Source organism: Athene cunicularia (genome assembly GCF_003259725.1).
Source record: "Athene cunicularia isolate RWA chromosome 1 unlocalized genomic scaffold, athCun1 chr1_part1, whole genome shotgun sequence".
Lineage (NCBI taxonomy): Eukaryota > Metazoa > Chordata > Aves > Strigiformes > Strigidae > Athene > Athene cunicularia.
Genome location: NW_020799091.1, coordinates 56,168,943 through 56,193,451, shown reverse-complemented (window position 1 = coordinate 56,193,451; position 24,509 = coordinate 56,168,943). Strand labels below are relative to the sequence as shown.

The following is a 24,509-nucleotide window of genomic DNA, read 5'->3' as shown; positions in this document are numbered from 1 at the left end:
AATGTCTTTGCTGTCATTTCAGTTGCTATTTTAGTCTTAATCTGTTACATATATAGAGAAGCGTATATATGGCATATAATATCCCTATTTGCTTCTGCTTTTGTCTAGTTTATTGAGGAAAACTAGATGAAATGGTGCAAGGACGCTTTGAACTAAGTGTACTGCTAGGCTCAAAGCAAAAATTTGGGCTCTGTGTTTCAGTTAACACCAGTATTTTGGTCCGTTTTTATTTCATTGGTTGTGATGTTATAGTAGATTTTTACTGCCCCGGTGGGAGTAGATATAGAGTGCAGTAAGGTAATAAGTAAGAGTGGTAAAGTTGCTAATTGGTATAACAAAAGCTAACTTATTGTTTTCTGGATTACAAACCTTAGAATTGTGTTAGATAGCAATCCTCAAAAGCATTTGGAACAGGAAGCTTCTGGTTTACTCTAATAATAAGGCTCATTGACTATTGCCTAAAACATTCTTTCACGTGTGGATTCCTTTTGTATGGGCAATTGATGTGATTTACCTAGCACTCAAATTTTTTGAGGATTCTTTATAAAGGTGAGACAATCAGTTGTCAGGTCCTCAAGGAAGCAACAAGTTTTTTGTGATATTAATTCTTTTAAATGTAGTTCACAGGGAGTGTGCTGAAGTCTTGAGGGAACTCGGTTTTTATAACTGTAAGCATCCCATGTGATACTGAAACAATGCTATTTGGTTGAGCCCTGTGCCTGAAGTAAATTTTCCTAGATAGGTGCATAGGTTCACAAATGGAGTCAGCTGCTGTTTTCAGTGCCAGTATATTAGTACTTGTGCTCACTTGTTTTCCTGTGATTTGAATTAGATTGTGTCATAATTTTGCTTTTGAGGTTAACAAGAAAGAAGAACCCGTAGAAAAAAGGCATTTAGATTTTCTGGGTGGTGCCTCATAACCTCACGTAGGATGAACTGCTGTTATGCTAGCTGTTGTAGAAATTACCAAATTAGTTCATGTGCTGTCCAGTTGAATTTTGATAGTCAGAAGTATTAAGTGCTTATCAAAACAGATGGTGTTTCTGGGAAATTGGAACTTCTGGAGGCTGTTTTCCTGCTTGAAAACACATTGGCGGTATAAAAATGTAAGACACCTGAGCTCTTCTGTCCAGCAGATCATTGCCCAAGTCTGAGTCTAGTGTTAAAAGTTTCTGTGCTAATAAGAGAACTTTATAGGAGACAGCATGCTTGCTTTGCAACTGAAAGTAAAGCAAATCACAGAGGAGGCTAGAAATTAAACTGGAACTGCATCCATATGAAAAACCCGAGGTAAATACTGGCAATACAGAAGGTCTTATCAAAAGGTTTGAGCTCTGAAAAGTGTTCTTTTGTTTAAATGGACCTTGACCATCAACAAAATACTTCTTATAAATAAAAGCACAGTGTCTAGTAATTTTAGGATGTGTTCATTGAGTTTTGGAAACCCCCATTCTCTTCTGTTACAGCCCCCTGAAGACTTGGGTAAAGAATAGAACAAGAGTTTTCAGGCTTTCAGGTTAAACTGTGGTTTGGTGTGGGTTTTTTTGCTTGATTGGTTTTTTAAATAAAAATTAATGACTTTTTAAAAAAAAAACACTGTGCAAAAAAGACTGTATAACTGCCTACTCTTTGTATGGTTCACTCTGTGTCTGTAGCCTCAGTAAGCACTTCTAGTCTGTTTATGTAAGCCTGAGAACAGGTGACTTAATGCATTTTATTCTTTCAAGTCTTAGAGATTTAAGTTTGGAATTTGTCAATGCAAGCATATTGTTACTATATACATGGATAGTGGTAGTTTTTACATCAACCTATAGCAGCTTATTCCCTCCTACTGCCCGAAAGTTTACATCACAAAAGAAAGCAGATAAAAAGTAATGTAATATTTGAGAATAAGCTCTAGGATACATATAATTTTTTGAATGGATTTTAAAGTTGATTAAAAAATATCTCAGCATGGGCAATTTATTTTGAGTTTACTGTAGTTGTGGGATAATAAGATACAGGGAGCTGTTACCCATGTTTTGTATTAAATAGTCTTATTATTTGTCCAAAGTGGCTTGCCTCAGGCCAATGTTAAGAAATATGTAACACCATATGTTCATCATGCTGTGTTGCCTGCTAGTGCTTGTAACTCCATTCTACTCTTTATGGGGACTTGTTAATTTGCAGGTATATGTGCTAACTATGTTTTTATAAGGTAAATGATGTTTTGTAGCATGAGGCTAACAATACTAAGTATGCCTAATGTGACCATCCTTTGTTTTGTGAGAAGACGAGAGGAAGACAACATTTGTCTCAATTTAAACTTAGAAGAAAAAAATATAGTGTTTTGTTTTTGTTTTTTTTTTTTTTTCCTGTAATATATAATGTAGGCAATCATTGAACTCCTAACTTAAAATTCCTTTCATCCGATGGCTTTTGACACTGCTTGTCCAAATATATAAACCATATTCTGGCAGATTAAAATGGTTACCATGTGGGTGTCATGGCTGCTTGTTTTGAAATGCTTCTTATTTCTGGTAAGTTTCCATGCCTATAATACACTGGCAAAAAAACAAGTTGTACGGCAGACACTTTGGCGTTTTACCTTCCTACAAATATGGCATTGGCTAGTTCAAGTGCTGGACCCCATAAAGCCCTATGCTCTTAGCATTTTCTTAGGTTATGGAACTAAAAATGTTGTTTGTTGCAAATTAATAGGAACAATTAAGCCTTGTTCTAAAGACTGGCTTTTAGTGCCTATAAACTTGATCTTGCCGTTTTGACTGGGCTTTTATCTGTGTCAGCTGGTTCATAAATCACGTTCAATAATACTATACCTACTCAGTGTCTTTTCTTTTATATTACATGAAATAATAGACCGGAATCTCTCTTTTTTTTTTTTTTTTTTAAAAAAAAAGAAGAGCGAGAGAGAGAATCTGCTTCCTTGTGATGTTGTAGGTTTGGCTAAATGCCGATGTCAGTATGCTGTTTATTGTTTTCTTTTTTCATATCTGGTTCAAAGTGATAAAACATCCTCTTCCTTTTGAATCTGACAAACAACAAAGAAATGAGTAACACTTTGAAGAAAGCTGGGGAAGCAAATTCTTCCTTAATTTTCACAGAAATTGTATTTCTGCAAATCAGGTGCTCTACTGATTATGCAGGAAGATAGTGTGGTTTTCTGGTACCGCTAACTACCTCTTTGTCCCATTGACTTAGAGGAGAGGGGTATATTCAGGACCTCAGCTCCTGAGAACTTTAGCTTCTTTAAAAGCTTCCAGTGACTAATCTTGTGCTTCATGTAAGCAAAATGTGAGTGAAGCTCATTTTCTTTTAAGATTCTCTTTTATCAATTTTATGGTTGTGGTGGACCTGTTTTGTGGCTGTAGGGTAGAGACATGCATTTGCAATGAATTGGGCGCTTTCTGAAGCTGCAGTACATGCATCATTGGTTTTTGAAATAGGTGTGCTAGAGAAGTTATTTTGTGTGTGTGTGTACCCATTAAATAATTTTAGTTACAATGTTTTTAAACGTAATCATTTTCCTTGGGTTTTGCTGGAAAAATGAGAGGAGCCAGAGCTAGCTTTCTTCCACTCTTCAGCTATTGTGTTTCCAAGAGAATTAACAGAAGGATGGATGTAGCTCTTCATCTCTACGGAAAAGTGGATGAAAATGCTGCTTGTGTGCAGCACCACATAAAAATCCATTAGCTGTTTGAGGTGACAACTTTCCTTGGCTGCCAGTTAGTGGAATTGGTGCTGTGATCTATCTGCTTGCTAGTTCAGACAATAGATGTCCTGATATGTGAACTTTCTGACTGTATTGACCGTCTATATATTTCTTCTTTCCTTTAAAATACTTGCCAAATTGTATTTTAAGTATATCAAAATATGTGGCCTGAATTAACATTTTTTTAAGGACATTTGAAACATTGTGAGCTGCGCTGAATCTGAGTAGCAGAATTCAAAAATGTTTTTACAACAGCTTTTAATAAGTATGGAGTTTCATGTTCTGTTTAGTAATCTGAATCTCTCCTGTTTCTGAAAGGGTGCCATCAGCCCCCATCTATTGGCACGAGTGGTGATGCAGCCATCTGATCAGTGTTTCAGAAGGCCAATCTGGCTGAGAGCTCACTAGTTGGGAGGAACCCTCTAAAGCCAGATCACTTCCTAATCTGATTTAAAATGTGACTGTTCAGTTGATGGTACTAGTGTGAGAAGGCTGGGGAATGTGCCACAGGAGAGAGAGTGTCCTTCCAGTGTCAGCCCTCCTTTCAATTAATTTAAGCCAATTGAGAAGCCAAATCTTTAGCTAGCAGAAGGGTCATTGTACACACAACTCAAAAGGTCCTTCTCCCCTACTCATTTCTTAACCCAGTTTTATTTGGAGTATTTATTTTTGTTTCTCCTAAAGGTCAGTCATCCTGCATCACACTCAAATCAACCTGTCACTGCAGCACATTCTGTATCATTTCTCATGACAAACTTCAGTAGGAATGGTCACATAGTAAAGTGTGACCAAATGGACTGACTTGGCTGTAGTACTGTAGTTGTCTGCTGCACAAGAGCTCAAGATCAGTGATTGACAGGTGAGCATCATGCTTGCCTGGGTAGATTAGGTAGAGACCTGTTACACTAAAAGTGGAAGGAAGGTGAGCAAGGGTGGCTTGCTTTCTGATTTGTAAGTGGTCTACTTCATTTAAAGAGCAGTAAAATTTGAAGGGCTCTTTGTAATCTGTGTTATCCTCATTTTATGTGCTTAAGGAAGAAGATTTATGCTGGACAGTTATTGCCTTGGTGTTGAGTGAGAGGGTAGGTGAATTATTTACTGGAATTTCTTTGGAATCAGAACTTGTTATGACAATCTGGCACAGTGGGACTGTTCAAACTGAAATTTTGTGAAGGGTTAATTTGTTAGAGCCTGCATCTAGGAAACGTGTCAAGTAGTTGGGTGAAGAAGGTTCATCTCACCTTCTGAGTACTAAGGAAGCTTAGAGCAGATCATTTCAATAGTTTGGGATTCATTGAAGCACTCTGAATATTCAAAGGCAGACAACAGAAAGCTTTCTTGCAACCAAAATATTTTCTGTAATTAGTACAGTAGAGAAAATGTAACTACTTCTTATGCTGTGTTTACATGCTTCTCTTACCCTTTTCTGAGCTATGTCAAAGTGGTCCAGTCACCTCAGCCATAGATGTGGATATGAAAAGGCTTAAGCCTTTTCTCATGGATGCTGATATTAGTTCTTGGCTTTGTGATAAGCCATATTCATGAATGAGAGGAGATGTAGCAGTAGCTGTGGTTCCGGTGCTCAGCTCTCAAAATGTCTTGTAGTACAATGAACTGAACAGCTGTCTCCATCTCCTCTGAGGAGAAAGATGGCAAGCTCTACATAATCACTTTCCTCTGTGGTTGCTCGCTGTGCTGGTCCCTGCTGAGCATGTTGTTATATAGCTTATGAACTTCTGGTAAATCCTTCTGGTGTGATTATAAATGGTAGCTATTTTTGTTGACAAAACTATGTTTATTTAGTTCACCATTTTTTTGGGGTAGATTTGTTTTCCAGATTTTGCTTTTTTGGCCTTTTCAGCTGTTATGCTCTGTTATGTTCTTGCATTTTTCTTAACAGCAGAACTACCATGTTGTAGATAAGAGGGAATCTTAACTTTTGAGTAGCCTGTGAACTAATCCTGAAAACTTTCATAACTTTCTCTGACTAAAGCTTTTCTAATTCCTTGAAAAACAAATTTATTTGATTCACTTTTGGATGAACAAAACACCTGTAAGGTTTCTCAGGAATACTGTTAAAATACTAGTGATTAATAGCAGTTACTACTAGACATAAATATATTTCTTCTGTGTAGTACAGCTGGAATTTGAAAGGTTATTAACATGTTATGCAAAGATATATATATATATATATATATATATATATATATATATATAAGTCTTGTCTGATTACCTATAATGATAGTGTAAGCTGGCCTTGCTGCTAGATATTATGTTTCATACATGTTACTTTGAAATTAATACTACTGATCTTAAGAAAGTGCCACTTGTAAATAATAATAAAAAAAGGTAATGTTAGGTCTGATACTGTGAGGCACAATTTTACTTGCAAAAAATGCAAACTAGATTGTAACTCCAGTTTTGCATTAGTTTGCACACTCTGAGACAGTGCTGCCTCATTGAGAGCTCTCTGTAAACCTGCTTTGCTGTCTGACTACCTAACAGAATATTTGGTTAGGGTGAAGGTTGTTCTTCATCTGATTGTGCACAGCCAGCTGTAATGCCTTAAATGCCTTAACAGTGGTATAAGATAGAAGTGTTGAATCAATTCATAGTGACTGAAGAAAGCTACGTGTGCTATTAAGGGGAATCAAATGGTCTATGAGAATTTTGAAAAAACTATAGAGAAGGAGTATCAGTTAGCCTACACCTACTGTAAGTTACTACTGAATTAAAACAAAGTTCAGTCTTAGCTTTGAATTCAGAGTTTTTTAATCCCTGATAAATCCAGACTAGAGCTTTCTGAACATTGTCAAGCAAAGGTAAACACCAATGTAAGAGACTAATAATTTATTTGGGGTTTGGGCTTTTTTTCAGTGAAAATACATATGTGATTATTCTTATAAGCTCTGATTTAGTGTGTTTTGTGAAATAGTTCTGTTTCTTCCTTCTAAGGCAATTAGTATGCTTGTCGTAATTATCAGTTGTGCTTATCCATATGGCACAGTGTGACATTAAGTCTACTTTTTGAATATTTTAAAGTTTTTGATGTAGATGAAAACTCATTCTGCCAACTTTTTAAAGAGTAATTTCTTGAAGTGAGTCAACAATTGCAATTTTTCCTTCATATACTTGAATTAATTTTATTTTCTTTGTTTTCCCCTAGGCAAAACCAAAGCTCATAGAACCAATAGACTATGAAAATGTCATCGTTCAGAGGAAAACACAGATTTTGAACGATGGGTTACGTGAGATGTTGCTGTTTCCTTATGATGATTTCCAGGTAATTTAACCCTTCCTCCTCCTTTATTTTTAACACAGATTTAAAAATCTTTGTCATGAGTCCCTTTACACTGCTCAACTTATGCTGTCAGGTTACAGAAGAAGAAATAGCACAATTTCTTAATCTGTTCAGACTATAAAGTCTACTTCTGCAACTCAGCAATTTTTACTGCCCTTTGAAGTAGGTGATCAGTCATTTTTAGATATTTCCCATTCTTTCTGACATAGAACATCATGTGATGTTTGTTCAAAAAAAGCATCTGCTTTTTGTCTTTAATTCTAAAATTGTTGATTTATTTATTTCCCTTTTCAACAGTGGAGGGCATGAACCTGTTCAAATAAAAGCTCAGCTGCATGTTACCAGCTGAAATCTGGTTTTGGCAAAATACCCCCTGCATAACAGGACTTTGACTTAAGTCAGACTTAACCAAGATTTCTGACCATCTTGATATATTTCTATAAAATAACCTTCTTTATATAAATGTTTTTTTTTAAGTAGACTTTTTTGAATCTTCTTGTAGATCCAGTTAGGATATCCACCAAACATCTTAGAGACTGGAGTTGGTGTAAATAGTGAGTCACACATGCTCATACCTGCAGTCAACATGTCTACCTATAATTGAAAAGTATGCAGACATCTGAACTGTCCGTAAATTAGATACTTTTAGGTACTGTATCATAGTCGAAAACCTTAGAATTGTTCTGTAGAAACCTACCTGAAAAGCTGAACACTTTATTCAGCTCAGTAGTTGAAGTGAAGTTTGTTTCTTATGAGGAAGATTGGTGATGAGTCGGTGTATTTCTACAGAAGGGCATATAAAGTCCCATAAATTACATGTGTTGAGTTTTCCATTAATTCTCTCTGTCTGGTTATTTACCTGAGTGCACCTGGATTCATTTTCATTTTCACTGATTCTTACATGAACAACTCTAATTGTAGCTCCCACACTGAGCTAAAAATTTTGGTTTTAACAAGCTACAAATATTTAGAGTGTAGTTTGGGTTTCATGTGTTCTCAACCACATGTGAGAGTTTGAAGGACTGCAAGTAACACTTTTTATGAAAGGAAGATGTACTGCTTATAACATTATCTAATTATATGAGGGTTCAAATGCTAGATCACTCATGATGATGCCTTACACTAGGTATTGGCTTTGGGACTGAAGAACGTGAGTGGGCTATACCACCCAGATCCCCTTCTACAGTGGGGCTATTCAGTATTGCAGAACCAAGAGGAATCATGGATGCTTCTGCTAAGCACGCTCTTTTCTAATTGACTAGTTCATGTACCACGAGTCATTCTGGTGAATGGCTCTGAACTATCAACAGAGAGGAAACAAACCTATCCAGAATATCCTAAGGCGTTTTGTTTGAGCAGTCTGTGGGATGTCTGAAGTGTTTAACTGCTGTTTCAAGTGGCCTCTTCTGCAATTCTTAACCTCAGGCCTGTATGACTGAAGCTGATCCATAGCGCTCAGTCTGATCCTTTAAAGGATATGACTGAATTTTGTTCACAAACTATAATGCCATTTGTCATCCTTTGTTCAGATTCTATGGACAGATTTTCATCAAGGTAGTCACTAAAATGTGTTGCATCAGAGGTTTTCCTTCAGGCAGTCACAGTTTTGGAACGTAGTCAGGCTTCCTGTTTCTTTATATCTCAGCAGTGTAATATCTGCATACCTTTTCTGGATTGTCTTTGGCAGAGTTTGATTTATATGAAGACTGGTTTGTACTATCAAACTTTATTATACTATCATTTTTTTTTTCCTTCTAAGATTTGATGGCACAAAGTCCAAATATTTTTATTGTACACATGACCCTCCAATACTGCTTTATCTAGCTTCTTTTCAACAACACAATGCATTTAAATCTGTCATTCAGTGTATTAATAAAATATTACTAAGTCAGACAACAGAAATCCCTTATGTGCTTAGTTCTTTCATTTGCAGGTTAAACCTTTTAACCCTGTGCAGTTTTCTATAATCATATTTACAGGTTTGAAACCATTAGTCTTGATATGGTTGACAATATCGCTTGAATAATTTAAATAATTACTTGTTTTCTGTAATTGACATTCTGCTTTACATATATTTTTTAATTCCTTTTTCCTAATTTGTCATGGTCACACAATGTGTGGGCAGCTCTTGGTAAGCCTTGGCTCAAATGTTTGGTGCTGTCCTCATTCCCCAGAAGCTGAATTTAAAATAGTGAGCTAGAGTATTTTGAACTACCTGTATACACATTTAGAACAGTTTGTAGGTGGAAATTCCTACCATTGTCTAAAAACCTGTTCCAACCATTTCCTCTTAGAACATTCAGTTTTTATTTTTACAAAGTTTTTCATTGCGCTTAGGTTAAACTGATTACAATCTCAAAAACACTTGCCTAAAAAGGAAGCCAAGCCCTGTTAGGTTACAAAGACATTAAAAGTAAGGCTTTTTTGTTACTAGCATGGCCCCAAAACTAGCACTTAAAATGACACTGAAAATACTTACTTTTCAGCACTAGATACCACTTCTACAATTTTTGGTAGATTACAGAAGCAGCTACGTAGTTTTGAAGAGGTAGATTGATACCACTATTGAATTTGTGCTAAAGTTGAAATTACTTTGGGAGACATTGGAGACAAATATTTGTGCTTAATTTGGGTAACTTTTTTTTTTTCAGATAATGCAGTCAGATAACTGAAATGTAATTTAATAAGTGTGGTTTTCATATGATTAGTAACAATAATTGCAGGAATTCAGAGGCAAGATTTTTGTAGCAAATGTTTTAAAGTCTTGTTCTGTAGTCATGGTCAGTGTCAGTTCCAGTTCGTAACTCTTACCACCTCAGAGAAGCTAGATATTAAAGAAAAACTGATATGAATTGTTAGTCCATGTCAGAAAAGACAGCTTGCACAGCAACTGGCTTCTTTGGACCACATATAGTTTGCTTTTCTTTATTCTGATTAAAGTTGTTTGCCTGCTGAGGGAAAGGAAGAAAAGTCTAGTAAGTCACCTTTTTTTGTTCAGCTGTGACTGTTCTTCAAACACGCTGTCAGAAGTAGCTCTAAGCTCAAATCACTGCCAAAAAAATATTTGAGCAAGGAAGGAGCAGAAAATGCTTTGCTCTGGGAAAACTCATGAAAATGGAAAGATTATTCTTTAGCCAACTGATGAAGTTACATGAACACTTCCACATTTTTACTTAACTGCATTTATTATCATCCTAAACTTGGTTAGCTGATGTTATGAATCCTGTTTTATTTCCTTTTATATGTTTGGTAGCAGCTCATTTACTTTTCAAAAAAGCACGATTTCTGTCCTACTTTGTGCTGATCTTCAAATCCAAATGAGTAGGCTTGTAATTTTTTTCTTTCTTTTGAGTGTCTCCATTTTTCTCAATGCTATTATATCTAAATAATAAGCTTTGCTTTTCTGTAGTTTCCAGAACAGCTTTTTATCAGCAACTTTTCCTACATATTGGGTCACTTTTCAAATTACCATTTCAAGATGCTATCTTTTCCATTAACTATTTTAAAACAATTTCTGTCACTGCTTCTTTATCATTTACCTGTGTAATATCTAAAGTAAGGATGGCCTCGGTATGTGACTGTTGAATACTTTTCTCCCCATTTTTGCTGCATTTTGCACTGTCTCTGTTTTACCAGTAAGATACAAGAATTCATTAATAACCTTAAATGGTTATATATATATATATTTATATATATATATATATATATATAAAAATATATATTAAAACACTTGTACACTGTTGCAGCTTTTAAAAATTCCTTTCCCAATAATTTGAATAATCAACTGTTAGTAACCGTAATATCAAGCATCCTAAGGGATGTGGAGGGTGAAGTGGTTTTGGGGGAAAATTTTACTAGCTTGTATTCAACAGCCAACTCTGCAAAGAGTGTGTGAAGAGAAAAAGATAATTTTAAAAACATGTTGGCAGTGAGTATGTGGTGTCAGCAGCAGTATTTTGTACTTTCTCTGTTCATTTTAGCTGTTGAAACTTGTATAGCACCATCACTAGGTGGGGATTGTCAAATTTACATAGAAGGAAGACAACCTTATCAGATGACAGAAACTGCTTGAACATCTCCAGAGTGGAGAGAAAAATATAAACCACCCATGTTAAAATCACAAGAGGGAAAATGGCAAAAACTGAGAAATAACAAACCAGAATGGACATATCTGAAGACAGGTCAAATGGACTTGAGGAACATTGTGTGTTGGCTGGCTTCTGTGTCTCACCTTCATCTACTTCAGTCTTTTCCTTTAAAATACCTGCATGTGGACCTGTTGTTCAGTGTAGAATTGCTAAGGAAAATACCTTCCTACACCAGAGAAAACACTGGAAATTTCTGCCATTATTTTCCTTCTAGTACTTAAACGGGGCCTATAGGGAGGGACTCTATGAGGGAGTATAGTGATAGGACGAGGGGTAATGGTTTTAAGCTGAAAGAGGGCAGATTTAGATTATAACGAAGAAATTCTTCCCTATAGGCGTGGTGAGGCGCTGGCACAGGTTGCCCATAGAAGCTGTGGCTGCCCCCTCCCTGACAGTGTTCAAGGCCAGGTTGGACAGGGCTTGGAGCAACCTGGGCTGGTGGAAGGTGTCCCTGCCCACGGCAGGGCGTGTGGTTATACATTTCCAGATCCTAAGTAACATCAGGTCTCACTAGCAAACACAACCTTGTGAGAGAAGGACTGTGGAAATCTTAAACTATATCCTTTGCAGTCTGCACTGGTGGCAGAGAGATTTACTTTCTGTCTTCCATCAGGTTTTAAGCTGCAAGTACTTCTTGGCTGTGAGACTTGGTGAAATGTCCTTTCTGCTGTGGCCTTCTCTGAAACCTCAGCACATAGTGCTACTATCCTAAATCTCTGGGACTCACTCAGAAAGTAGAATCAGTAAAAGACCCTGTTAATTTCGTGCCTCAGTAGTGTGTGTAAATCCTGGTTGGGGTTAAAAACTGTCTTCCTTAGACTGACAGCACAGTAATTGAAAGGGTTGGGTTTGGTGTTTTGGTTTTTTTTTTCGGACTTGATAGGCTGAAGTGTGATCCAGGCCATCTTTCTAAACCTTCAGTTTAACAGTGCAAGTCTCATTTTTTGCCAGCTGAGATCTGCAGTTGAACTACTCTTCCTATTTTGGTGGGGGTTTGTTACTTTTCTTGAGTAATAGTTTTTATATGTAGTAATAACACTACCTTAATGTCTGTCTTCAAAATCCTGGAGTTACATTGTCATGGTGGAATTACTTTTACTAGTATTTTCTTGCTCATGTTAACAAAATAGAGGAAAACACTTTTTTCTACAGCATCTATTTCTTACTGATTCCAATCTTGCCCTTGCTGTGAAAGAATGAACATTGCTAATGTTTGAATGAAAGCAAATTCTCATTAATTGGCTATTCTGAAGCAACATATTCACAGGACGTTTTCTGCTGAGCTTCTGTCTTACAGTGATATAACTGGATGTTGCCATAATGTGTCATCTTTCCTTCAATGGTAAGTTTCATTAATTGCTTTTGTTGTTTATCAGACAGCATTATTGAAGCGGCAGAGTCGATACATTCATTCAACAGTTCCTGAAAATGCAGAGAAGGAAGCTCAAAGTTTGTTTGTAACTGAGGTAATGGAATTGCATGTGGCTGTGTAATAACTATATTATACCTAAATTGCTTTTCTCCTGCTTCATTTGCCATTTAAAACCCAGGAAAATACCCCTGAAAAAAAGATACATGTATTGTCATTTACTTGTCAATGATTTCAAGGAAAAAAAATCCAGGAAAACCTACTATTTTTTACATTGATGGCTGGAAAATAAGGATGACAGGATAGCTTTGAATTATTTTATTTGTGTAATTGGCTTTTGCAGATGCTTCTCCCCCAACTTCTTTAAGCTTTTAGCTTTCCCATGACCATGGGTGATTTCCATACATAGTATCAGGAGCAATAGTAAATCTGGAATGAGTCAGTGTGAATTGTTTTCCTGATAAAATGTTTCACACCAGTCAGTTTGTTCAAAATAATCTTGCACAGTTTGCTGCAACAGAGGTATTCAGAACTAAAACTTGTTGAGGCCAGAGTTCATTATGACAGCTCAATTTGTATGGTATATGTAGAAGAAATATCCTCAAACCTAAATTTTCTCATAACTGCTTTGCTTATGTTGGCATTCCCTTGGTTCTGACTGTGGAGTTGCATTTCATCTAACGTCTTGTTGAAGCCATTTAGGAATGCGAAGTTTACAATTTTTGTCTTTTATATATTATCTACTGGTTTGCTACTGATATACTTTAAGATGATATTTTAACATCTGAAGCAAGTAATTGTCTGTTGTAATTCCAAAAAAACTGAAGGAGCTCCGAATAGCTGAATCTTGCTCAACCCTTGAAATGATTTATCAACAGTGATACATACCCTTAATACCTAGCTGTTGTGGTTTAAACCCAGCTGGCAGCCAAACACCACAGAGGATGGGGGACAGAATTGGAGGGTATAAGGGTAGGGGAGACTTGTAGGTTGAGATAAAAACAGTTTAATAATTGCAATAAAATAATAAAATAAAACAGTAATAACAATAATAGAAAGTATAAACAGGTAATGCACAATTGTGATTGCTCACCACCCACTGATTGATACCCAGCCTCTTCCTGGCTAGCGACCCTGGAGAAACCAAGATCCCAGAACTGCAATCCTGGATGTGAGAGATGTGGCCCCCCTTGCCTTCCTGACCAACCTTTCTCTATCTACTGAGCATGATGCTATATGATATGGAATATTCCAGTGGCCAATTTGGGTCTGTTGCTTTGGCTGTGCTCCCTCCCAGCTTCTTGGGTACCTACGCACTGGAAGGACATGAGAAGATGAAAAGTCCTCGATTTCTTAACAACAAGTTAAGACATCATTACATTAACAACATCCTTCTCATATCAAATGCCACACTGAATCCAAAACACAGCACTATTCTAGTTATTAAGAAGGGAAAATAAACTCTGTCTTAGCTGAAACCAGAACAGTATCCACTCCTGATTCCATACCATTTACATTATGCTCAGGTTTCCTGTTTTCCATATATTCTAATTATTTACCATCCTTTTTCCTGTTTTTTTTATGTATACACACAAATATAATTCCCTTAGTCTATGGGCCATCCCTCCAGTGTGTATAGTGAGTTCATTTAGTCCAGAACTTCAGGTTCCATCTATCACGACAGTCTTCTAAGGCAGTTCTAAGGCAAATTGAAGAAGGTAGACAGTGAAGGAGGAGTGTTATTGGCAATTCATGAAGTTTAATAAGTTTCTGCAGAAACAATTGTTTGGCAAATATTAACTTTATATTTTGAAATATAAATAAAATATTTTAAATTACTAGATGCTATGTTTCTGTACATGTAAGTCTGTTCATATAACACATAAAGCTTTGTACTGTATGGTTTCTGGGAACAGATTTTGTCAGTTTCATGTTATTTTGGTCAAAGCCAAGATAAATTGGTACTTCTAAGTTGTAGCAATATGGGTGGAGTAAAATGGTATTTCCTGTGATCTAGACCAGAGCTTAATGACATAAGTGCTTTTCAACAGCTGCAAGCATGCAGTTTAAATATTAATGTAATTGCACTAGAAGTAGAAATTTAAGGAAAAGGTGGTTTTATTTTCTCTGTATTAGTATGTGTGAAACTGAATATTCTATTTTAATAATGTATCTATATTTTAATGCTGAGTTTTCTGAAGGCTCAGTTATGTTCTCACCTGCAGCAAAATGCTGCTTTTAACTTTTCAGACAACAAAAGATGGTTAATCCAGATGCTGAGTGTATTCACCATTTTCTAGTTTTATAAAATACATGTCTAGTAGATGATAATGTCCTGATGAAACATCACTTATTTCAAAAGCTGTATTGCACTAGTCTATATTACAAAAGAAGGGAAGTATACAGAAATTGCAGAGATTGACATGTAAGAGTAGTAGTTCATAAACAGCCATATCTTAAGAGGTTTTTTTCCTGTGTATGTCTAGGGAATACTGTTAATCCTCTTCCAATTAATGTTTGATATTTGATTTTCATTAAAACAGTGCATCAAAACCTACAATTCAGACTGGCATGTTGTTAACTATAGATATGAAGATTACTCGGGAGAATTTCGACAGCTTCCAAAGTACGTGTGTTATCTGATGGTATAATAAAGATTTTGAATTTGTGAAGGAACTTTTAACTGTGTTTAATACATTTCTGTAATAAATATATTTATATTAACATAATCCATAATTTGAAATATGCTATGGCAATGTTTAGTAGTCAGTGAGGTAATAAAGATTTGTTGGATGGAACTTATATTGATGAACTTGAAGGTGTAAAATCTTGTTAAACCATTTTCTGGAAAAAAAACATAATAATGCTGCCTTATTAATAGGTTGGTCAAAACAAGAAATTGTATCATTGTCAAATGTGAATATAAGTATGATAACTAAACAGGCTAATGTTTAGATGAAACAAAAATGGTAATATCCTGGTTTTGTAAGTTCAAAGGCAGCTTTTGGAACTCTCTTTTGGAGCTTAGGGAGTAGAACCTAACCAAGGTAGTTAGAGCATGTGTTTGAACTGCTGCAGATTTTCACAGGATGATTCAAAGCAAAAGCCTTCAGTTACAGACTTTCTGAACCATCTGCTAGAGAAATCTTTTTCAAAATTTTGTTGGGACTGTATAGAGATTAGACCCTTAAAATATCTGAGAGTGGCTGAATACTCTGAATCTCACAACTCTGGAAGGTCTATGTCTTTCCTACCTACTCTTCTGCATCTATCAGTTAAGAAATAACTTGCTTTCCTTGTGAAAAGTTCTGATATACTCACAGGTTTTGTAAAAGTCAATACCTGTTTTTTGACACAAGTCATAACAAATACAAGTTTTTGCCTTGAAAAGAAACCCTGATAGTCAATAGGAATTTAAATAAACACATTGTCCTAAAAGGGGCCAGTGGTTGCAGGTATGAATTCTTGCTCCTAAGATATTAGAAGTGCAGTGAGTGAGAAGGCACTTGGTTCTCTTCAGTTACACATAAGGACAATGACAAGCAGAACAAAAGACTATGGGCAGATGTTCAGATTAAGAAAATTGCTGGCTAAGAAACATATTTCATTAAAAATACATGCTTTTACTCAGTTATTCTTTTCCTCTTCAGCTAGGAAAATAACATCTTTATTTTTTTCAGCTATAAAATATGTAACTAATCACAAAATTTCTAGTATTTTAGAAATTTTTTCTTTTCTAGTAAAGGGACAAAATCGGAGAAGCTTCCAGTTCATTTATATGAAGTGGATGAAGAAGCAGATAAAGATGAGGTGAGATAATAGCAATACTTCACTTTCTCTTGCTTTCGGTAACGAATGTTGGGTAAGGAGCAGTTGCAAGTTCGGTTAAGTGTTGATGTCAGTGAATGAAAACAGAGTAGCTTGAACAGCCTGATTGGGAAACAGCTGTAGTTATTTTACCTATTTCCTTTCAAATAGCCTTATACTCCTGAGATCTGTCATGTGAGTAGACAAGTTTTGACAGATGGCAAAATGGAAGTTTTAATAACTGGTGATGTATAATCTTTCATAAAATCTGTCTTGTCTTACACTGTTTCTGTGTAGAGTATATATAGAGAAATGTTTCGTGCAATTTAATCACAGAGTTGAATAAAATCATAGGTGAATCTGTTCCAACATGACAGTCCACACACTTAAGTGTGCATGACAGTATAGCCTACAATGTAAGTTAAAATTAGTTTGTCACAAGTTTGAGTATAGAATAAGACCTGGAGATCCATCATGGAAACAAAAGCTAAAAAAGTTGACTAAAACTCCAAGGTATTTTCTTTTATGTCATTGGCTTAGGGAAACCAGAGATCTTATTTACTGCGATATTCCTGACAAGAGAAGTCCTTTAGAAAATGGTGGGTTAAACATGAAAAAAACTAAATGGAGATATAACTGACTGATTTTTGCTAGGAAAAATACTTATGGCTGGAGTTAGCCAAGCCATAGTTTTTCAGTGTTTAACTATTATCAGGTGGTATTTGTTTTACTAGGAAGTATAAGTGGAGAGGACTTCCTGTTTCCTTCTGCTTAATTTCCTGCTGGAGTAGTCAGGAATGTCCTATCTGTTACAGAGGTACAGCAGAGAAGAGGTTTGCTACTCTTTGAGGAGCTTAAAATATAAACACAAGAAAAAAGCATGCTAGGAAGAAAAGGGAGTGTAATGAGAATGGGGGGGAGGGGCATAAATTCTTTCCTCAAGAGAAGAATTAATGTAAGAGGTTTTTCTTTCAAACATTAATATCTCTGTATGCCAAAAAGCATATATGCAAATCTTAGATTAAAAGTTATTTGGTCGTCTTTTTGTTGCGCTTTTGTTTGTTTTGGTGGATTTTTTTTTTTTAAGAAAATTGATTTATTGAGAGAATGTTAGAAAACAAAAAGCTGCAAGTGATTAAAAATTGGAGGAAAGCCAGATAAAGATTATTTTAATTTTGCATTGTTAAAAGGAGAGAATTACCTTTCCAAAACTAATTCAGGCTATCAGGCCATCAGGTTGATGTTTGTAAACGGAATTTTTAAATCAGCCTGGGGTATGGGATCAAGATAAGGAATTGTTTTTGTTGAAACAGTTGCTGTTGAAAGTAAATTCTGGAGCTGAGTTTGTGGGAAAGATAATTTAAAAAAAAAAGTGAAGCACAGTGTGGAGCAGTAATAATGAAAGTAAGGAAATTAACTTGCCAGTTGGAAACAGGAAGTATGTTTTCATTGTAAAAGTTGTGTGTTAGCAACTAGGTTCTGAGTTCCTTTGTATTAACAGATGGTTGGATGGAAAGATTCAGTAGTTCTTTGGCTCTGTAGACAGGAATTCTCTCTGACAGAAATAAATGATGTAACTAGAGAGACTCAAATGACAGTCAGTTTTATTGTTAGAAAACAGCATGTAGCTCAACAGATTTGGGAAACAGCGCACCTCGGAGACTTGGAACTGGAAAGAGTCTTAATAGAGCTAAATTGTAATTTTTGTTAACACAGTTAATAAAGGAGTTCTTGTCATGTCAGGTGATCCTATGTTTAGTTTGTGAAATTACAACATGCATTGGTTGTTTTGTGCCAGATTTTGACAATAATTTACCAACTTACACTTATAAAGGTGGTTTTAAACCATCCTTTCCTTGGGGATAAATTCCACTAGGAGATGGAGAATCATAGTTGGCAACCCAGTGGTTTAAGTAGTCTCTGTATCTTGATGTACAAGAAAAATGGTTATCTAGGTAATAGAACATGGATGGATGCTAATGACTTGAAAATATGAAACAAGTAGACTGTATTGCTTGGACAATGACGCTCACTGGGGCATATGAAAATCTACTCAGTATTTCTGGTCTGTGCTTTTGGAGCATTATATCAGATGCTCTGATAGTTGGTGACCATGTCATCCTTACTGGGTCTAACTTCTATAGAATCAAGCTGACTAGAATTTTTTAAGAAACAGATTGATGCATCTTTTGCCTTCTGTTTGCAGATTTTTGAAGTTCACATGTGCATATGAATATGCAAGCTAGACAGACTAAATAAGCTGGAAGTAAATTAACTAGTAACTTTTCACAGAATGTTCCTTGGTTCAGTTCCAGAAACTAATTAATATTATTACAGAATTTTATTTTAATGTTCAGTTGTTCAACTAAAGACTGTGTACCTCATAGGTAATCACTTTTTGTTATATGTTCTCTTAATAACTGAAAAAAGGAAGTAGAAAAAGTAGTTGAGGCACTTGAGGAAGTTCTGTGGTTTTGTTTTCAACTGGTTACTCAACTAATTTTGAATGTTTGGGTAATAAATTGCCAGGAGTATTTCTCCTCTGGATGGTTGAAAATCTTCCTATGTATCTAATTCATTAATGGTTTTGTTGTGTAAAAATGGGTTATGTCAACTAGAAACCATGTAAAGTCAGCTTGGTACTACTTCAAAATATTATTTGAACTAGTGATTTAATATTTATTCTGCGGCAATTATAAATCTGTCATTTTGATTGGTTTTGATAGTAGACTACTGCTTTTTGGTAGTTGTGAACATCCTCTGGGTTTTGATGTAGTTATTAAGTTTCATCTACTGGCAGATGGAAGCAGCATACAGGCAGTGGGTGTGATGTGTGATGCATGTGTCGGATCTGCTGTTTGTGAACTTGCCATTACTGCCAAGTTTGGTCTTGTTCTCTTTAGAAAGCTTTGATTCCGATCTGCAAGAGGGCAGATAAATTCAAGCATTCAAGACTTAGTTCTCTGTAAATTCTTAAGTAATATCTTTGAAGTAATACATATAAAGCAAAATGGTTTGAGAAATCTTGATTAAAGTTTTGGATAAGCATGAGCTTACGTTGGTATTTTTAGTAAAAATTCTTGCACTGGAAGATTAGAATAGATGAAAAAGCTTACAGAGTAAATGTAAGTAAATGTTTTGAGTTTTCTTTTTCTCTTATTTCAGTGGGGTTTATCCTGACTAATATTGAGCTATCTAGACGTTGGATTATCCTGCTGGCCATAGAGAAAGCCTATATAAGTGGCCAGGTTACTTATCAACAGTTAGATGAGGTCAATCTCATCCCTGCTCCTTAAAGAAAATAATTGGAACTAGAAAGATATAGAATTTTAGCAGGTACTCATAGTACATTATTATCATTACATTGTGAGCATAGCTATTCCATCTTTTAAGAATGACTTCTGAAGTTTTTAATAAATACAACGCTTTTTTTTTTTTTTTTTTTTTTTTTTCCTCCCCCCCAATCTCCCTTTCCTCCTCTCCAGGATGCGGCATCTCTTGGGTCTCAGAAGGGTGGAATCACAAAACAAGGATGGCTGTACAAAGGCAACATGAATAGTGCAATCAGTGTGACAATGAGGGTAGGTTTAAGAATGTCTTAACCTTGGTAAAACCTGAACACCAATATTAAATATCACTGTGCCATTGAGAAGTCAATTTGTACATGGTTAACTTCTTAAAAAAAAAAAAAAAAGTGTGGGATGAAAGAGGGAAGATTGTATGTAACTTATATCTGTGAAATCTTACTTTGGTTTTTTTCTACTTAAATCAAAAAAAAAGCATTAAAAATCCAGTATGTGGGAGAAGTCCAGTGTTTTAAATAATTTTCTTAACTGGACCCTGGTGTATTATTACTAGAAAAGGGAGTATGTAATATGTTTTTATTTTGTATTGCCTCTTTATTTATAAACAAACTTGTTATTGTGATAACCATAAAAATCTATGATAATATTGTAGAGTCAGTTTTAAATACTTTCAAATAATATAGTACAATCTTGCTGAAGGTTTTTAAGGGTTTTTTTTAGCTCATTTCTGTTTTATTTTCTGAGGATACTGATTAGCTTATGTGTAAATAAAAGCTTTTTTCCATAACCTACTCTGAAAACAGCACTTAGGGATTTTGTAATATGAAGCTGATTAATACTAGTGTTGTAATTGTTTTTCTTTCTTTCTTTTTGCCAGTCATTTAAAAGAAGATTTTTCCACTTAATCCAACTTGGTGATGGGTCCTATAATCTCAATTTCTACAAAGATGAGAAAATATCAAAAGAACCTAAAGGATCAATATTTTTAGATTCATGCATGGGAGTGGTTCAGGTAATTATAATTATTCTGCATTTGATATTCTGTATTTGTTAGCAAATGTTGTTGTTTTTTTTTAAATACAGATAACTTTTGTAACTTACTCTGGATAAGTACCCGTTATGTAGAGGAACAATTAGACACACTGCATCTTGCAAAAACAGTGAACAAGATTTTAAAGGACAGGAAGCTAAATTTCAAAAATCTTTCTGAGAAGAACATATATTACTAGTTGACATTTGATATTTTCGATAAATATTTAACTAAATTTCAATGCAAACACAAAAACCTCCAACCTTAAATCATGTCAAAGTAATAACAGCATAAAATTAAAGTTCATTTTGGTTACATTTTATGCTTACATGTGCTGTAAAATGTTTTACATAGCTTCTTGTGTGGGATTTTTGTTGTGGGAATTGTAGTAAATTCAGTCACCCTTCCAGATGCTTTTGTTTGACCTTTATAACATTACTTTTATGTGTTTTTCTTTATTTTAAAAAGTTAAGGGCTTTGGTAAAATGTTTGTCAGTAGCAAGTGCCAAAGAAAAGATTTTTTTTTTTCCTTGTGATTCTGTTATGTATTTAGAGTACATCATGTAACTGTTTTGTTAGGCACAGCATACCTGGAAAAAACTCTTGGATTTTAGGGTTTTGTTAACTTGAATAGGAATAGGCAGGGTTTAATAAAAATCTATTTCTTAAATAATGGGTTTTTTTGAGTATAAAGTTGTTTGAAGATTTATGTAGAGACACACAACAGCTTTACAGAGTATTTTTTTTCCCAAATATGGTAGCAGTGGTTTTGGATATAACTTTGATAGCAAAGTTGCATGGAAAATTTTATAACTAATAAATTTAATCATATTTCAAGTTCTATATACAGATCTACACAAGTTGTCACCAAAATGGGATAAAAGAACTTATCGACACCAATGTGATGTAGATAAGCAGACACTCCTTTATTAACAGCTGGGTGTGCGGGGGAGTCGTCTCACAACCACCTAACTCATGTAACATGCCAATTATATTTGGTACAGTAATACATATTAATCAGTTTCTCATACATAAACATGCTAATTCCTGTGATTCATTTTCATATTCCCACCTCTTTCCGGTCATGGGCACTTGAGTCCTGAAATGAGTTGGGGGGCTGCTTTTGCGACCACCACAGACTACTGACTCAATAAAAAGACACCCCCAGTGTCCTTGACTTAAGGACTTTGGCTCACATTGCAACTTTAGCATGCTTCAAGGCTCTCTTACAATGTACCTCCTAGTCTATAAGACAACAAATCACATTTACAAAGCAATCTAACGATAGTATTTTTTCTGACAACATAATTATCTAGTTAATGTGTATTACTGGCCTATGCAGCCTTGGTCTGGGACTTTACAAAGGAACTCATAGCAGCATAACTGGTTTCATGGTTACACAATATTTTCATAGTTACTTAACAGAGTGTATAATTATATTTTTATAACTAAAACAAATATTCACATAAATTCTATTTGATTATTTAATTATGATCATTTTTTATCATAAATCCTAAAATCATCACCTTAAATCAATAACAAATCAATGACAATCAGTAACAATGTTGTTTTGCCTTAGGGGTAAAATTCTGGCCAACTCCACTGAAATTAGTTTGATTTGTGTTTTTAAAACAAATCAACAAACAAACAAAGTGGTTCCTAAATACAGTTGTAGTCTGTGTTGCACTTAAAATGTATCTTTCCTTCTGTTCCTCAGCTTCCTCTGCTCTGGTGGCACCATTCTCTGCTAATATATATTCTCCATCTTCTGGGCTGTTTCTGGCCCCTTTTGTTTCCCAATTAGGCGATCGCGTGTTTCTCGTTCTCACCCTGGGGCTCCGGTACAGACTATTATGGGCACTATGGTATTAGTTTACGTCATCAGAAAACATTTTCAGAAGTTACAAATGACAGCAAGGCACTGTAGCGGAAGTGCTAAGTCCTGCAGCTGAGGAGGAACAACCCCAGGCACCAGTACATGCTTCACAGGCCACCCAGCTGGAAAGCAGTAAGCAGAAAAGGACTTAGGGGTCCTGGTGGACACCAGGTTGAACATGAGCTAGCAACATGCCCTTGTGGCAAAGAATGTTAATGGTGTCCTGGGCTGCATTAGGGGGAGTGTGGTCAGCATGTTGAGGAAGGTGATCCTTCCCCTTTGAACAGCTGAATAGCACTGGTGAGGCTACACCTGGAGTCCTGTGTCTTGTTCTGGGCTTCCCGGTAAAAGAAAGACATAGACATACTGGAGAAAGTCCAGTGGAGGAGTATGAAGATGATGGAGGATGGAGCATCTCTCCTGTGAGAAGAGTCTGAGAGGGCTGGGACTGTTCAGTCTGGAGAAGAGAAAGCTCTCAGGGGAGCTTATCGATGTATATAAATACCTGCAGGGAGGGTGCAAAGAGTGCACAGCCAGGCTCTGCTCAGTGGTGCCCAGCAACGGGACCAGAGGCAATGGGCACAAACTGAAACACAGGGGGTTCCCTCTGAACACCAGGAAACACTTTGTCATTGTCAGGGTAACAGCACTGGCACAGGTTGCCTGGGGAGGTTGTGGACCTCTATCCTTGGAGATACTTAAGAAGTTGCCTGGACATGATCCTGAGACAAATGGCTCTGGTTGGCCCTGCTTGAGCAGGGAGGTTGGACTAGATGACCTTCAGAGGCTCCTTTAGAACGTCTAGCCATTCAGTGATTCTATGTTTTAGGCTTTTTTTAATGCTGAAAATCCCTTTCTTTCTAAATCATCTTTTCATGAAGTACTGTTCCACACCTCCTGTTCTATTCAATTTAAGTTACCCAAAATTTCCACAGACTCTGTCAGAAGCTTTTTTTTTTTTTTTTTTAATTACTGTTCTGTTGTTCTACTGCAAGTAAGGTTTTGGGCTGATACAGTTGTCTTTAAGTAAAACTGTACTTTAGATGATTAAAGTTTTAAAGTTTATGGATGGCCTGTGTCTAGAAGACTATTTTGCATTCTGCAGTAATATCAGCGTTCATCTTGGCATCTGGATGTTTGGAACTGCATGTAGAAATGAGACTATTTATGGACCAACATCAGGTGTAAAACCAAAATCAGTTTATGTTCACTTCTGTGAAGCTAAGAAGTCATTCAATGGCTAGAATAAAGGGGTTTAGAAATACCTATTTTCTTCATTTGAATTGTTGGTAAGGGGCAAGTAAATGAGATTTTGAACTATATAATATTATACATAATGGCCCTATTCAAGATGTGTGATTTTATTATTTTGTGCTATGTACTGTATCCTCTCTGGCTGATCTTATTTTATTCATTGTTTAACTGTTAGTTATTATATAATTGGTGTTGTATTAACATCTAACAATTTGTATGGGGAAAAAAGTGGTTTCTACACAGTAGAAACTGCATTTCCATTTAATGGAAGAAGAAAATAAAATAAAAACCCATAAGGATCCTGGCCACTGTACTTTGCAGTAGTCTGACTTGAATTTAAAAGAAATGGTTGTTCTTCTTAGGTAGTCACGCTTACAAGCTTTTGTTCTCAGAATCGAACCAGTTGTTTCAGAGTAAGTCCTTTTGCTGGGTGGAGGAATTAGTTCCTATTGCATTCATATAACATTTATAATTTCTGTTTTGATGTCATTTAGTGCATGTTTTAGTACTACTTTTAGTACTTATTTTTTCAAAGCAAGAAAAATACTGACTTCCCTAACCAACACTAAAGATAAAGCAGAGCAGAGTATGCTTTTTCATCAGTATTTGTGTAAGAGGAATGCTTGAATACATGCAATAGGAGGGTTTTTGTTTGATTGATTTTGGGTGTGGGTTGTGAAGGGTTTTTTGATTTTTGTTTGTTTTTT

The 24,509-nt window shown here is 35.7% G+C and overlaps 1 protein-coding gene across 23 annotated transcripts in view; it reads left to right on the top strand.

Annotated features, from left to right (window-relative positions):
* The window catches only part of DOCK9 (dedicator of cytokinesis 9), a 115,046-nt gene that overhangs the window by 13,211 nt on the left and 77,326 nt on the right, over nucleotides 1-24,509 (top strand). For all 23 annotated transcript variants that reach the window (XM_026853516.1, XM_026852588.1, XM_026853010.1 and 20 more), the window contains exons 2-7: nucleotides 6,879-6,995; nucleotides 12,538-12,627; nucleotides 15,074-15,156; nucleotides 16,271-16,340; nucleotides 19,823-19,918; nucleotides 20,520-20,654. In XM_026853516.1, coding sequence (XP_026709317.1) covers nucleotides 6,966-6,995; nucleotides 12,538-12,627; nucleotides 15,074-15,156; nucleotides 16,271-16,340; nucleotides 19,823-19,918; nucleotides 20,520-20,654 — 504 coding nt within the window. In that variant the 5' untranslated portion in view covers nucleotides 6,879-6,965. The remainder of the gene's footprint in view (nucleotides 1-6,878; nucleotides 6,996-12,537; nucleotides 12,628-15,073; nucleotides 15,157-16,270; nucleotides 16,341-19,822; nucleotides 19,919-20,519; nucleotides 20,655-24,509) is intronic.